The sequence below is a fragment of the Alosa pseudoharengus genome, unplaced genomic scaffold (genome assembly GCF_046254945.1).
Source record: "Alosa pseudoharengus isolate Yale_2024_CS ecotype anadromous, Long Island Sound unplaced genomic scaffold, YU_APseudo_1.1 YU_APseudo_1.1_scf_13, whole genome shotgun sequence".
Lineage (NCBI taxonomy): Eukaryota > Metazoa > Chordata > Actinopteri > Clupeiformes > Clupeidae > Alosa > Alosa pseudoharengus.
The window spans coordinates 6,941,836-6,956,317 of record NW_027468598.1 but is presented as its reverse complement, the minus strand read 5'-3'; the positions used below and the strand labels follow the sequence as shown (position 1 = coordinate 6,956,317).

Here is a 14,482-nt window from a genome sequence, read left to right as displayed (position 1 = left end):
AATAGCCAGAGCGTGAACAATATCGGGTGCCTATGGACTAGGCTTGGTGAACCCAGCCTGGGGGTCGTTTCTAGAAAAGTTAGCAACGACGTTGCTCAACCACCATGGTACGACGCAACTTGCGACCAAACAATGACACTGTTACACCTGTTTCCAGAAAGCATCGTACCTGTGTCGCAATTCGCATACCTCCATCGTTCGAACACCGTAGTTCCAACAACGTTGTTGATGATGCAGCGATACATATCATTGGTGGAAACAGTGGCAACGTGTAATACCCCACCCCCTAGAAATGTTCTGTCATGGCCTATGTCGAAATTTTTCTAATCTAAACCGAGTGATTAATGCTGGCATTGTCATTGCCACCAGCCAAAACCTAAACCTACTGCAAGCATATAAAACAGTTAACTTAAGCAGACCAATATGAGTCACTATTTGTGTTAAATATGTTGGAAAAAATATATAGCCTGGACAAATATCTGGGTATCCCATAGCTTGTCAACTGTCTCGTGGCTTAACGGGAGCGCGTCGGTGCACTGCGCTCTCGGCCCGAGTTCGCATCCTATCTCTTCTTTTCATCTCTGAGTAAGAGTAGGTCTACGAGACATAATAGGTTTTGACCATACATATTTATGTATATAGTTACTCTACTTCGAGAGACCATAGGTACAATACATCAGTCAAAAACAATTGAATCTACGTGTCACACTAGTTCACCTGCAGGTAGCGAGAAGCAAATCTCGCATCATAAGAAAATCTGTGCTGATTTTAAGAGTCTGTGAAGATTATAATACTAGCTTATCAAAAAGCAAGGCAATACTCAAATTAACATAAATAGCAAGAATGAGCCAAGTAGGGGAGTCAGTCTCTTAATCAAAATAAAGCTACAGGATAAATCAACTTCGTAATTTTTGGTTAGGCGGTTGTGATTTTTGGTTAGGCGCTCCGGACACCAACAGGAACTACCAAAGAACGACACAAGTGCGACTGGCTAGGGGCAGTAGTTCAAACGACCAAACTTTGCGTCCTTGTTTGCGATTGAGAGTTCGAACTACCCTTTCTAGAAACACCAAATCCAAGAACGATGTAGCGAACTACCAAGGTTGCGACGCAAGTTAGCAAACGACGCTTTCTAGAAACGAGCCCCTGATCTGCCCGCTATTTATTTTTTGATTTCTTAAAAGATTGAGCTTGGTCTGGTGAAAGCCAGACTAGCCATGGACCTCAGTTACACAATGCAAGGGAACATGAATCAGCCTATATTTGCACGAACAATAACGGACAACAGGTCTTCAACTTTGGCCCGTTAAAATGTGTATGAACAGATGCATTTCATCAAGGCCCATTTGGACATGTCAGTTATTTGCACCACTAGATGTAAAACAGCATTTCGTTTCAGACTACTGTTACTTAATTTGTGCATTAACAATAACGTTTCAGACTGTTACTTAATTTGTGCATTGACAATAAAGTATTACATGAACTAAAGATGACTAAAATCTTATGTAGAAGAAGAAACATTCACAAAAAGTACATCCATCCAAAAATTACCTTTGTTTTTGATAGCTGTTGAAAACGGCATGGAACTGACATAGATGTTTTTGTTTATAAATAAATACATAAATAAATAAATAAATAACATTATGCTGATACCTTTTGCTTTTCCCAAATACAATGTAGCCTACAGGTGTAAGTGACCTTTCATCAATCCAGTTGCAATGGATGAACTGTGATGAACTGCCCTACTTGTGATTGTTTAGAGATGTTAAAGGTTTTATAACAATGCTACATCTTCTTTGGCTATTCTACAATCTATTCACCTTTTCAGCACCAGTAGGCTACTCTCTGTGCAGCCGCACACACACACTCAGGCATGCCAAACAAGCATACACAAAAGTTTCAAGAGTGGGGGATGGAGTAAAATATGGAGACAAATTGAAGTGTGATTTATTTTCGCGGAACGGATGTACAGGACTGAGCGGCGGTCATATTTTGTACCGCTATGCGGTACATCTAGTTACATTTAGTTTTTTTAATATCCACAAAAAAGGATGTGGCCTTTTTAATAATAATAAAAAAAACATAAATTCTGAAAGAAAAATCATTAGACATAATTAACACCAATCACCCATTCTACACAATTTTAGTAAAGTTCCCTTGATATGTTTAGGATAGGGATTTGCTTTAGCAAGTGAGGAGAGGGCTCTCTAATTTCCGCCACAACCGTAGAGTTTGCTGTGGACTTTTCCGATGAACCACAAGCAGATCTTTGTGCACACATGGATCCTCCCGATCCTTCTCCATGATGTCAAAGGTCCTGAACCCATTATGTTTCTCTGGAGCTATACCAAGAGCTTGGAAACACATCCCTGTGTAGACATCATCGATGGGAAAAAAGGGGATGTACCAGGTCATACTGTAGAGGGACTCTAGCAGAGCCCCCGAGAAGACAAAGCCACCACCACCAGCATAGGGTGGATAGGGTCCATCATAGAAGGACTGTGGGACATAGTATTTTATCTTAGGGTCACGCAGGGGGGAGGCTTGCATTATTATTTGGCCAAGATACAGTTTTGACATATTGCCTGGCTGCAGTGACTTAAGGTATTTAAGAAGGGCTTTTGTATTGACAAAAATGTCATCATCACCCTTGAAAATAAAGGAGACCTGAGGACAGTGTAGGATGGACCATTTGTAAAATACATGTTCCTTTAGAGTGAGGTTGAAAAATGTATCCTTAAAGTCCCAGACAAGCAAATCACCAAACTCCTGCGCTTCGATGGACAAGAGCTTTCCGAGATCCGGATCGTCCGAGGAAGAGTTGCCCAAGATAAAAACTGTTCGTACCAGCAGACCATCTTCATAAAATCCTTCTTGCCCCCAAGTCTGCCTAATAGTTTGTCGTTGTGCAAAATTCTGTGCACTAGACTTAATGGCAAAGAGAAGAGTCACCTTGTCAGGTTTGCCATTAGAGGTGCACTTGTTGGGCTGATTGATGAGAATATCAGGACTGCGAAAATGCATGCTGCGCAAAAAATCCTGGTGGATGGATGGGTATTTATTGAAATCTGCTATGTTTGTTTGCAGGTATTCTGTACTCTCTGGTGTACCGTTGCTGCTGATCTCAGGTTGTAAGAGATTTCCTGCCTTATCCAACTTTTTGAGACCAGAGTAAAACTTTCTGTTCCAGAATGCACTACTCTTTGGAATAGCAGTTCTAAATTCAGGGGAAAGGTGGACTGTGGATATCCTCACATGATGAAGTTGGCCTCTGTTTATTTTTCCATCTACTATAACAGGTGCGCCACTTGGGTGACCAGAGACAAACCTCACAGGAGTATTTGGTAAGACACAGGGAGTAACAGGCACCTGGTTCAAGTTTGAGTAGATAAATATAAGACATGAACAAATCACTAGTGTAGCAGCAAATGTTCCGCTACGACCTTTCATTTTGTAGACTTTCAAATACAGATGTCAGGGTGATCCAGTGTCCACTGCAGTGTTAAACTGTATATGTTCAAGACACAAAGCTGTAAAAGTAAGATGAAGGAGCTCTCCAGTCCAGAGTATTACACACAATGAATCTTGATATGCAGTGTTATGGAAAAGTGGCTGGTCATTTGTCATTGATATCCTTCTTGATTCTGCAGGCTGTCAGATCCATCTGAAAAAAAGAAAATACACAATAGTTCTCAAAGTTTGTTGCTGTTAGCTTCACCAAAGTAACATTGTTTTTCTTCTCAAAATGTTGTTCTAAACAAATACCAGTGCATGCTCTGATGTCACTGGTTTCATGTAAAACTGAATACATACTCAGTCGTGAGGCTGGAGCAAGAGCACCCGTGTCACTCCCTAGTGCCCGCTGAGGGCTCATACCCTTTAGATGTTAAGGAAATTGCACTACTTCTGTCAAGATTATAATCCCTGTGGAAGTGTGTGGAATAAGTCCAAAGTCTGTTTACAAGGAGCAAACACTGTTTTCAAAACAGAAGAACATTTTCATTCCATTCTTATTGGTTGGGAGGGTCTACACAAATATATGGGAGACCCATGTGTATTATGTTGGGAAAGGTCTGCTTTGTGAAATGCTCACTATCCTAACATATTAAAAGACATTCAAGACTAATGGGCCATTACCTGTACCAGTAATGGCTTGACCCAGACCAGCCAACAACACCTAATAGCTGTTTAGAGGTTCACCTACGATACAACCCAGTACAACCCACACAGTATGTGACACATAGTTACATTAGTAATTTCCTGTTTCTTTATTCACTATAGTATTTTTTCACTGTTTCAAGAATTGTGCCAGGATGTCAGCTCTTGATCCTCTGAAAGCTACTCAGACAACGCCTCTGACTCTTGGGCCAGTTGCTCATAGAAGCAGTGAAATCATTATTCACAAAAGTGACAGATCACAATGACCTCCTCTTCTACTACTACCTCTGAGATACAGAGAAACACTATCTGACTTATGTATTTATCACTTCAAGGATCTTTAAGTCTGCTAATGTGTTGGTTAGCATGTATGGTATATAGTATAGACATGGTTTTCTTGATTATGTGCTATGGGTGCATCTCTGCCTCCCCCTGCTGACAGATTCCTGATCATCTTCTGCTGTAAGAAAATGTCTTAAACACCTGATGCTTTTCTATTCAGATTTCAGATTATATATTGAAGGTTAATACATTAACACATTAGGCTATGTATTGAATGTTAATACATTAACATGTTAGGCTATACTACTGTTATTATTATCATTATTAAATAGTATTTTTATATGCAGTCTGCATTTCTTTTTATCAATCATATAATCCTGTAAAATGATATAGGAATGTTGTCACACTAAAGGACTTTGCTGTGCACCTGTGGCAATGGCTAGTTCCATATAGTTGGAGCAGAATATAAGCAGCATCAGTTATGAAGATTCCTCAAAAGGCTCACGGTCGGTTGGAGTGACCAGAATTGTTCAGTCCCCTTTTAAATATTTGTTGCCATTTTAATTGCCCCGACATATACAGAATGTTCCATTTCAATATAAAGCACAGTTAGCTGGATAATCAAAGAATTATATGGCAGTAAAGCCATAAACTGTATGAAGGGGATTTTCAGAAACAGACACAGACTCTACCGACTGCATGTTGCAACATCCAAGTAACCACCAGCAACTTTGATGTGTGTGATATTCTGTCAAACAGGTTTCTAGACAAACAGAAACTCGCGGTTAACTGGAAAAAACTGAAAAAACGGTGACTTGACTGGTGACCTGTGATCTTTCCAGTCATGAAAATATGTGGGAAATGACAGAGAGATAGAAATGGTGTAGGGTGCTGTCCTGGAAAATCTTGTCTTGTCTTGGAAAATTAATTCAGCATTCTCTTTTTTCCTTTAGGTGTGAATTAACTACAAGGCTTGTGTAAACTTGCTAGAATACTGCTGAATTAGCTGCTCTCCTTTATGTTGTGAAAACACTGTGAACTGAATCCCCATCCCAAATTATATCACGTGGTACCACATGCAGATTGGATAACATTACAATGTAAGTATAGCCTTACAAGATAGTGTAAATGCTGTCCATTTGAATGTTTTTGTGTTATTGGTCATTAGTCAACCTTGAAAGGCTGTTTTATTGAAATGCCTACATCATTTTTGTTTGGGAGAGGGAGAGAGAAAAGTGTTGTGTAGTGGATGGACAGAGCACTTACTGGCTCTGACTAGAACTTTGCTCCTACCTTGAACCTGGGTATAAAACTGGGTTGGGTAATTATACTGACTGTCTGCCAGGTAGCTTATACAGTGCTATGCTATGGGGGCATGGTTTTAAATATGCTCCCAGAGTGTAGCGCTGTAGCTGCCTGGCTACTCTAGCTGTTGGCAGAGATGGGCAGAAATACATCAAAATGTATTTTAAAATAAAATATCAAACACCCTAATTTTAAGCGTATCAAAAAAAAATCTACAAAATACATAGCCACACCATGTATCATTGGTGCAGCCGTGGCCTAGCCTGACGAGCCAGACCCACATTAAAATATAGGGTCTGGGCACTCACCGTTCGCAGTGCTCAGTCCGAGGGGCGGGATAATCAGTTGTCTTTCAAATTACCTCTGCACGCAATAGGACAGCGGCATCGCAATGAGTCCCATGCGTTTCCCACCAGTGGAGCTAGTTGGCTAGTTCAAACGTTTGCCAATTTAATAAAAGCTTAACTCGTGTCAGACTGTTCGCCAACAGCAACATCCATCTTATTTGTTTTCAAGTAGCAGGGAATTCAAGCCAAACCGTTGCAACTCTGCCATCAATCATTATGTTAAGCCCACCTAACGACTCTATACACGATTTCATTGGCCTGATTGAGTTTCAATTTCTGGAGCTCACAAGCCAACGGAGAGTTGCTAGACTAGCCCTGGCAGCAAATGTAATCTGTAGGCTAAAATGTAGCCCTGGCAGCAAATGTAAATCTAGACGCGCTAGGGGCGCGTCTAGATTTCTAGGCTAGTCGTGGCCTACTGGTTAGCAGTTCGGACTTGTAACCAGAGGGTTGCCGGTTGGAACCCCAACCAGTAGGAATGGCTGAAGTGCCCTTGAGCAAGGCACCTAACCCCTCACTGCTCCCCGAGCGCCGCTGTTTATGCAGGCAGCTCACTGCGTCGGGATTAGTGTGCTTCACCTCACTGTGTGTTCACTGTGTGCTGAGTGTGTTTCACTAATTCACAGATTGGGATAAATGCAGAGACCAAATTTCCCTCACGGGATCAAAAGAGTATATACTTATACTTACACTTATACTGTATCAAAAAAATACTAAAATGCTCTTTAAAAGGAGCATGATATCACTTTGCAAACCTTCCATTATCTATCTAATCTATTCCTTCATCAGTACACTGACTCTGTTGATTAAGGACAGTGTTTGAGAGCAACAGCTTTTATCTAAGAGGCAAAAAAGCATGTTTAGATGATGCCCCCAGACCTAGCATTGTAGCTGACTGGGAGTACTGGCCATTAGCTGCAGTCCAGTTTGGTAGATCCGATTTTGGTCGTTTTTTTCCTATTGACAGCACTTGGCGACGTCTAGCGATCAAGATCCATGTAAAAATCGTCAGGATTTCTCCTTTAAAGTTCTCAATAAACTTGAGGTTGGTGTGTGTGTGAGCAACCTCCACATTACTCATCTTGCACTGGATCATCTTTCTGAATCTCAATATTCTGCTCACAACAATACTAATTACTAAGTCAACACAGTCAGAGGCTGCATTCATTATTTGATATCATCACATCACCAAAAGTAATGTAATGCATTATGTAGGGAACACTACCGTTATGGATGTGACATTTTCACGTTACGTGACGTGTCTGAACCAGTCCTCTACAAACTACATAAAACACATACTTAAGTAGTGAATTTGAAACAACTGAAATAGTAATTATAAAACAACATGCATGCACACACCTACACACACACACACACAAACAACACATATACACAGGCAAGCACACACACACACACACACACACACATAAACACACGCACAAACACACAGTTAAACACACACCGACACGAATGCACACACATTAACACACACACACACACAGGCACGCATACACACACCGACACGAATGCACACACACACACACACACATCATTACCTCCCTATAACACACAAACACACTTTCAAGCAAACACACACACACACACACACACACACACACACACACACACACACACACACACACACACACTGTACACAAAAGCAAACTCAAACATGCACACACTCATTTACATGCACATCAGTTGCAAGAGTAGATGGAGACAAATTGACAAGCCTGATTTATTTTTGCGGAGAGAATGTGTAGGACTGAGCAGTGGTCGTGTTTTGTGACTTTTTGTAGAACATTACGGTAATGTCCAATTTATTTTCATTTCAAAGTATCTGCATTGGTTCTGAACATTTGAACCATAAATCCTCTAGAAACATTGAAAGAGTCTATACCTATATATAGAGTATCTATTCATATGCCTATAAGGCAATGATCGGATAGTGTTCAGAGTGTTTGTACATTTAGGACTGAGTGTAAATAAGTGGCGAATAAATGTGGCATTTTGATAGGTTGTGTTTGAAAAATGAAAGTTACTTCCTCTTATTTTTGTGTGTGGTGTTTTGGAAAATGTGTTTTAGGAAATTGAAAACGTGTCAAACGAGTCAAACACTGAGGATTAGTGTACGGTTTTGCTTCAGGCGTAATGATCTAGTCACTAACCAATTTGTCTGCTGCTGCACCCATGGTGTTCCTTGATTATTACGGTGGAATGAGAGTATAGTTCCATGTCAAATCAGCCTAGAAAATCGCCACGTTTCATTTTCCGTTGGTCTTATTACACTTTCTAACTTGAGAGGAGACAAGTTTTAAATAGGAAAATTACCAGAAATCTTAGTCACTTTTAAACGTGATGCTAGCAGGCGAGTGCTAATGGTCTAATCCGATTCAATGATTTATGCTAGACTGGAGCTAAAAGTGGTATAGCCAGACTCAGAGAACGGCTGGATGAACTGGAGAAAGGTAAAAATCAATTGTTTAACTCAAGGGGAGGTGGAAAATGAATGTAATTCCCCAAATGGTGGAATTTCCCCTTAAGCAAATTTGTCCTAAAAACAAGCAAATTTGGCTGCCAAGGATAACTCCTCTCTTACGCTTCTAACAACATCACACGCCTAGTATGCACACCATGCACTTCCCTCTCTTCCCTCCTCTGCCTCTTTCTTATGCCGCTTACTCTCGCTGTCACACTTTGACTAGTACTTCTAATGCCGACACTCTTGTCCTCATAGTAAGACTCTATAGTACTGTATTGTATAGTAACAGTAATGACAGATGCAGTAGTAGTCTCCTCTAGTCTCCTCTGCATTGTAGCTTGAATGTTATTATCTTGCTGTAAGTCACTTTGGATAAAATGTAAGCACATGGTTTTAGAGGCACCTGCGGCACCACAGAGGGCATACATCCCAACAACACAAGCATTACATCCTATTATGACAGTCTAAAGTGCATGGTCACTAGTCAAAAGCTTATTCAAATTTAGTTGGATGTCCAGTCCATATTGGGAGTGTTTTCGTTATCAAACGTCGGGCGGATGGCACAACAAGGTGTTCCTAGGTTTCTTAATCAGTCATGGGTGTGTTTGGGGTGTAACATCATTTAAACCAATGAGAATGACACCTGTCATTGCCTTTTAACAGCGACGTCAAAGAATGCATCGGTATTTTGACCGTCAGCAGCACATTTGAAGGAGTCTGCTTGCGAGACCATATGGAACAGTCATTCCACTATTCTTTACTAAAACCTAGCATAGTATAGCCTTCAAGCATTTGCACTCATCTATTATTTGAACTCATTGGCTAAGTGAAACTAACTTCACTGTGGTGTCAGTCAAAGACAAAACAGTTATACATAAGTAAATATATAAGTATATTATAGTATATATAGTATATAAGTAAATGATTTTCACTATTGACTGACAATGGGTTACCATCGAAAATATAGGCTGGAAAAAGCAACACTTAGCGTAATGTTGTTCAAATGACTGAATAAAACAACGTTTATCCTGCAGAGGAGTTGTTTATATCTCATGACAATGCTTCTTCAGCTGTGCTCCATATGTGTCTCTCGCCTCTTCCCTAATCACTTTTAACCGTCATTACCAATTTGCAAATGATGGTGAATAACTAGCCCACTCATAGTGAGTTGTATTTCGTAATGTCTTTATTCTAATTATGTTTCCCATTGTAATTGTGTAATTTGTAATGTTTTGATAACGATTTTTAGACAATGCGCTAGGCCACTCCCTAGGTTGTTAATTACCACACCCCTGGGTGCATTGTAAAAATAAAAATAGACGTGCAAAACAAGTGGAAAACGGGTGGAAAACAAGTTTTACGTCATGCGCCAGGGTGCAAAATAGGGGCCATTTTCCCTGCAAACAGGACAACCTGGTTTCAAACCAAGCAACCATTTCAAACCTTTCACTGCAGAGCAAACCCTCCGACAGCCTTGGGCTATCAGAGACAAGTACAGAATCTCTACTCACACTGGTGTTTGTCATTAAGTGGTGGTTGAAGTGACATCACTGCAAAAAATGAAATCTTACCAAGTGTTATAATCTTATATTAACAGGGTTGTAACGATACACCAACCTCACGATTCGGTTTGTATCACGATTTTTGACCCACGGTTCGATACGAACCTCGATTTTTCTTTTTTTTTTTGGGGGGGGGGCGGGGGGGCTAGACATTTTATTAAATAACATTAGAAGACCAGAGGATTTCTATAATATAATAATACAGGTAATAATACAGCCGTATTGGGGCAGCCGTGGCCCACTGGTTAGCACTCTGGACTTGTAACCGGAGGGTTGCCGGTTCGAGCCCCGACCAGTGGGCCGCAGCTGAAGTGCCCTTGAGCAAGGCACCCTCACTGCTCCCCAAGCGCTGCCGTTGTAGCAGGCAGCTCACTGTGCTGGGATTAGTGTGTGCTTCACCTCACTGTGTGTTCACTGTGTGCTGTTTGTGTTTCACTAATTCACCAATTGGGTTAAATGCAGAGACCAAATTTCCCTCACGGGATCAAAAAAGTATATATAGGCCTACTATACTATACTAATATAGAAGTATCCTGATATAAAAGTAATAATATAGTAGTATCCTGATATAAAAAGATTTTACTGAATTTATGACAGCACACTTTATGCAGATTAGCCCATAGCCTAGGCCTACCATTTTTATTAAAACTCTAGCCTACCTCTTTAATTCAGCTGTCTGGTTGAAGCCTGGAAATATTGTAAACAAAGTAGCATAGTTGGCTAGCTTATCATAGTCTACTGATTGGACTGTTCAGAGGGGTATTGCACAAAGGCAGAATTAAGACATCCAAGATAAGTGATAAAGCGAGGTTTGACAAAGCGTTGTCTGGTCATCCTAGCTCAAATCGTTTCACTAATGCCAATCCAGGATGAGTAGGAGCGACTATGTCAAGCCAGGTGTAAGTAATTCAGGATGTGTGCGCGTTCTCGTTTCTGCTCCAAAGTGCCCACGGTTGGAATAAAAAAGACGCGGAAAATAGCGTCATTCCCACAAAGTGAACAACCGCTTTTGATATAGACTAACAATGAAGTAAAGTTGTCCTTTTTGGAATGGGGGATCATGGCTATTTCTGTAAAACAGCAGGAGTAGGCGTGGTAGACCAACTGAATGCAAATTTACGTATGCACCCACGTCATTAAGAAAGCGCTTGCCACTGCAAATATGCACATAGTATGATACCTTAATATTATAGTTGAAAATACCTTCGAAAACTTGCCCCTCCACTTCCAATCAACTACAGTAGGCTATTCATCAAACGTCTATCAATAAAATAAGCAAACAATGAGTACCTAGGCCTATGTTAATAATTATAAGGCTATCACAATTAAAATAATAACCATATGGTAGTAGGCAGACTATCTGTTTTGTTTTGCGAGCAAATACATTTAGCAAATAGTTTATAAATGGAATAAAGCTCCTTAAAAAATAGCACAGAGGTCTGATGTGAATGACAGCTAGCTGAACCAATAAGACGACATAATTACTATTAGAATTAACTTGGCTTGGCTGTTAACCTGGTCGGGACCAGGCTAGGTGCAGAGAATAAATCCCCATGGTAATTTATGTGCCATCTCTTTTGTGAAACCAAGTCAAGGCTAAATTCATCCAGGATAACCTAAAAATCCCAGCTTAATCCCTTATCTAGGTTTTGTGAAATACCCCTCAGTTTCCCCATGTGTGTTTAAGTTTCAAGGTAATAGTACTTGTTCTCCTTGTGACAGGCCCTTTTTCAGTCAACTTGAATGCAAAAGGTTTAAACAAATATGTGCAGCATGCTAATGATGCTAAGCGGATTTAATAGTAGGCTAATTTAGCTAGTCGTCTTCTATGCGTCCTTGCTTTCACGATTGTGAATGTTTTATTTGGATTGTGTTGGAGTTGCGCGTGTTCATTGAGCAGGAGAGGGAGGGAGAGTGAGAGGGAGGGAGCGCGAGAGAGAGCGGGGCAAGGAGAGGGCGTTTACTTCTATACTATTTGGTAAAGTTGAACACATAGTCTACAATGAAAGCAATCATAGGTATGAAATTATTATTTATTTATTTTTGGACAACGTAGGCTACCGGTAGGCTAAGTAAAGCGGGAGATGAGTGTTGCTTATGCGGCCGCGTAACCTACAAAGCACTGAGTGAAACAGAAAGTGTCGCGGTTCTGCCTTTTTATACCGCGAAACAGTGGATATGAGTGTCGTGATTTCGGTTTTCGAATCGCATATCGTTACAGCCATATATATTAAGATAAATAAATAAATAAATGGGAGAACTTACTGTTATAGCTCTAAAAAAGAGCTAGCTCGCTTTGACAATTTAATTAATAAGTGTTTCAACGGCCCCGGCTCTCCCCATTCACATCGTGCTGTAGCTGTAGCCTATCTGAGGGCTATAGGGACAGGTAAAGAATTCTGCTTAATTGTGATGACATTGATGTAGGCCTACCAATGACAGCGTTTCTTTTCTTAACAACACACCAGTGAATCATTTAAGTTTATAACGATAGTTTCATCCAAGTGTTGGACCCCCACACTACCACCCCACTCCACCCCACGTCCCAAAAGATTAATTATTCGGGGAAAGTATAAGCCTATGAAGTAGCGTGTGACCCTGGGGATTTAGGCTACATGTAAACACCTGAACACCTTGAGAAAATAGGCTAACAGCAAAAAGATGTCAGCAAGAATAGGCTAGCCTAGTCTCAGTTTCAGGAAGCGAAACCATTCACTATGGTATATTAATCTCAACATTAGGCTAATGTTCTACATCTAGCCTATACCGGACTTCCCCTTAATTAACTGAGATTTCAAAGGTGTAGGCTAGCCAAGCCAACTGTAGGCTATAATTTTGCTGTTTGTTGTCTGTTGTCTTTGTAATTCTCAGATGAATTTTACTAAAACGAATAGGCAAAACTAAGCCAATAAGAATGATTATGAAGTCGTTTAATAAAAGCCAATCAAACTGTTTAGCCTACCTGTTTCCGTCTCTGATGAATTTCCTTGTAAAATAACCAAACGATGTTCATGTCCTCACTCTTCCATTAGGCTATGTCATCTCACCTGACACCGGTGTTTCCTTTATTTAAAGCGTCTGATCAGGCAGTATCTACAAGGGCAATAAACGTGCAGTCGATATAAGTCTATTTATTGTTAACAGAGATCGACAACGCCCTCATCCCGAGACCCTCCTCACCAAACAGGTTCTGAAAAAAAAATATTCTTCCTGAAAATTGACACCTCAGATAACGATGACATTCGAGTCTAGCGCCCTCCACATTTATTGCCAGGTAAAGTTGAGCAATATGTGGAGGGGGCTAGACTCGAATAGGCCTACTAGAATGTCATATATAAGAACAAAATTATTCATTCATACCCCTGTTCTCTTTATCGATATGTTTGTTCTGACTGAAAATGACACTACCACATGTCAAAAGGTTGTAAGACAATGTGGTAGAAACAGTGGCGCAAAAAGTGGGTATGCGCTATATGCGCCGCATAGGGGCGCCAAAGCGATGGTAAAAAAAAATAAATAAGATATTTGGTATTTTCTATATGTAGCTACTGCTGTCCGTTTCTAAATCATTTCAACATTTTATCAATGTTCTATAACATTTTAGAGGACTAACAGGCTAGTCCTCTAGGTAGGTAGGTAGGTAGGCGTCCTATCTCATAAGATTCCATCATAGAATTTTGACATAGAAGAGGGAGTGGGGCGCGGTGAGCGCTGGGCGAGCAGATAGGCCTACGAGTGAGTTGCCGTCTATGGAAAAAGATGGATACAGCAAAAAAATTGTTGTTGACGACTAAAAATAGAAAAAGAAAGAGTGAAAAGGAGATGGCATGTCAAGGGATGCAACAGCAGGTAAATAAGTGGACGGTGAAAGGCAACAGGTAGGATTTAAAGTGATGACGTCTGTACTTGGAGGCTTGCAAATATGAATGTTAACAGACTAACTAGCGTTTGTTAAGCAATACCGATTGAAACATAGCCTATTCCATTCAGATAGCTAGGTGGCTACCATGCTCATACTGCACTTTTAATTGCCAACTGCAAACAGAAATGTCATGCTAGCAGCAACTCATTACATGTTTCCATATCCTAACAATCAAGGCTCCTTGTAATAACTTAATATTGTGTTGTCAATGTGGTGCAAACAAACAAGGCTAGAGTGCCTATCAGCCTTATCCATTGTGAGCAATAGCTGGCAAAAGGACATTATGAGAACCGTTTAGACTCTCTTAAGTGACAATTTATATAGCACCATTTATCAATACTTATCAAGTATAACATCAAGTTAAACATCAAATTGGCAGCATTTCTTTAAAAACATATTCAATAGACACTAATGCACAGTAATA

The 14,482-nt window shown here is 40.3% G+C and overlaps 1 protein-coding gene across 1 annotated transcript; it reads right to left on the bottom strand.

Annotated features, from left to right (window-relative positions):
* Positions 1 to 1,925: 1,925 nt before the first annotated feature.
* b3gnt2l (UDP-GlcNAc:betaGal beta-1,3-N-acetylglucosaminyltransferase 2, like) lies at positions 1,926 to 13,366 on the bottom strand. Its single transcript, XM_076281466.1, has 2 exons — positions 13,099 to 13,366; positions 1,926 to 3,664 (listed from the first exon to the last, which is right to left on the bottom strand). Exon 2 carries the CDS (start codon positions 3,448 to 3,450, stop codon positions 2,185 to 2,187), a length of 1,266 nt encoding a protein of 421 aa, XP_076137581.1. The 5' UTR covers positions 3,451 to 3,664; positions 13,099 to 13,366; the 3' UTR covers positions 1,926 to 2,184.
* Positions 13,367 to 14,482: the final 1,116 nt, after the last annotated feature.

Excerpts from the sequence above, each read along its gene's own strand:
- b3gnt2l (XM_076281466.1), bottom strand. The coding sequence starts at position 3,450 with ATGAAAGGTCGTAGCGGAACATTTGCTGCTACACTAGTGATTTGTTCA.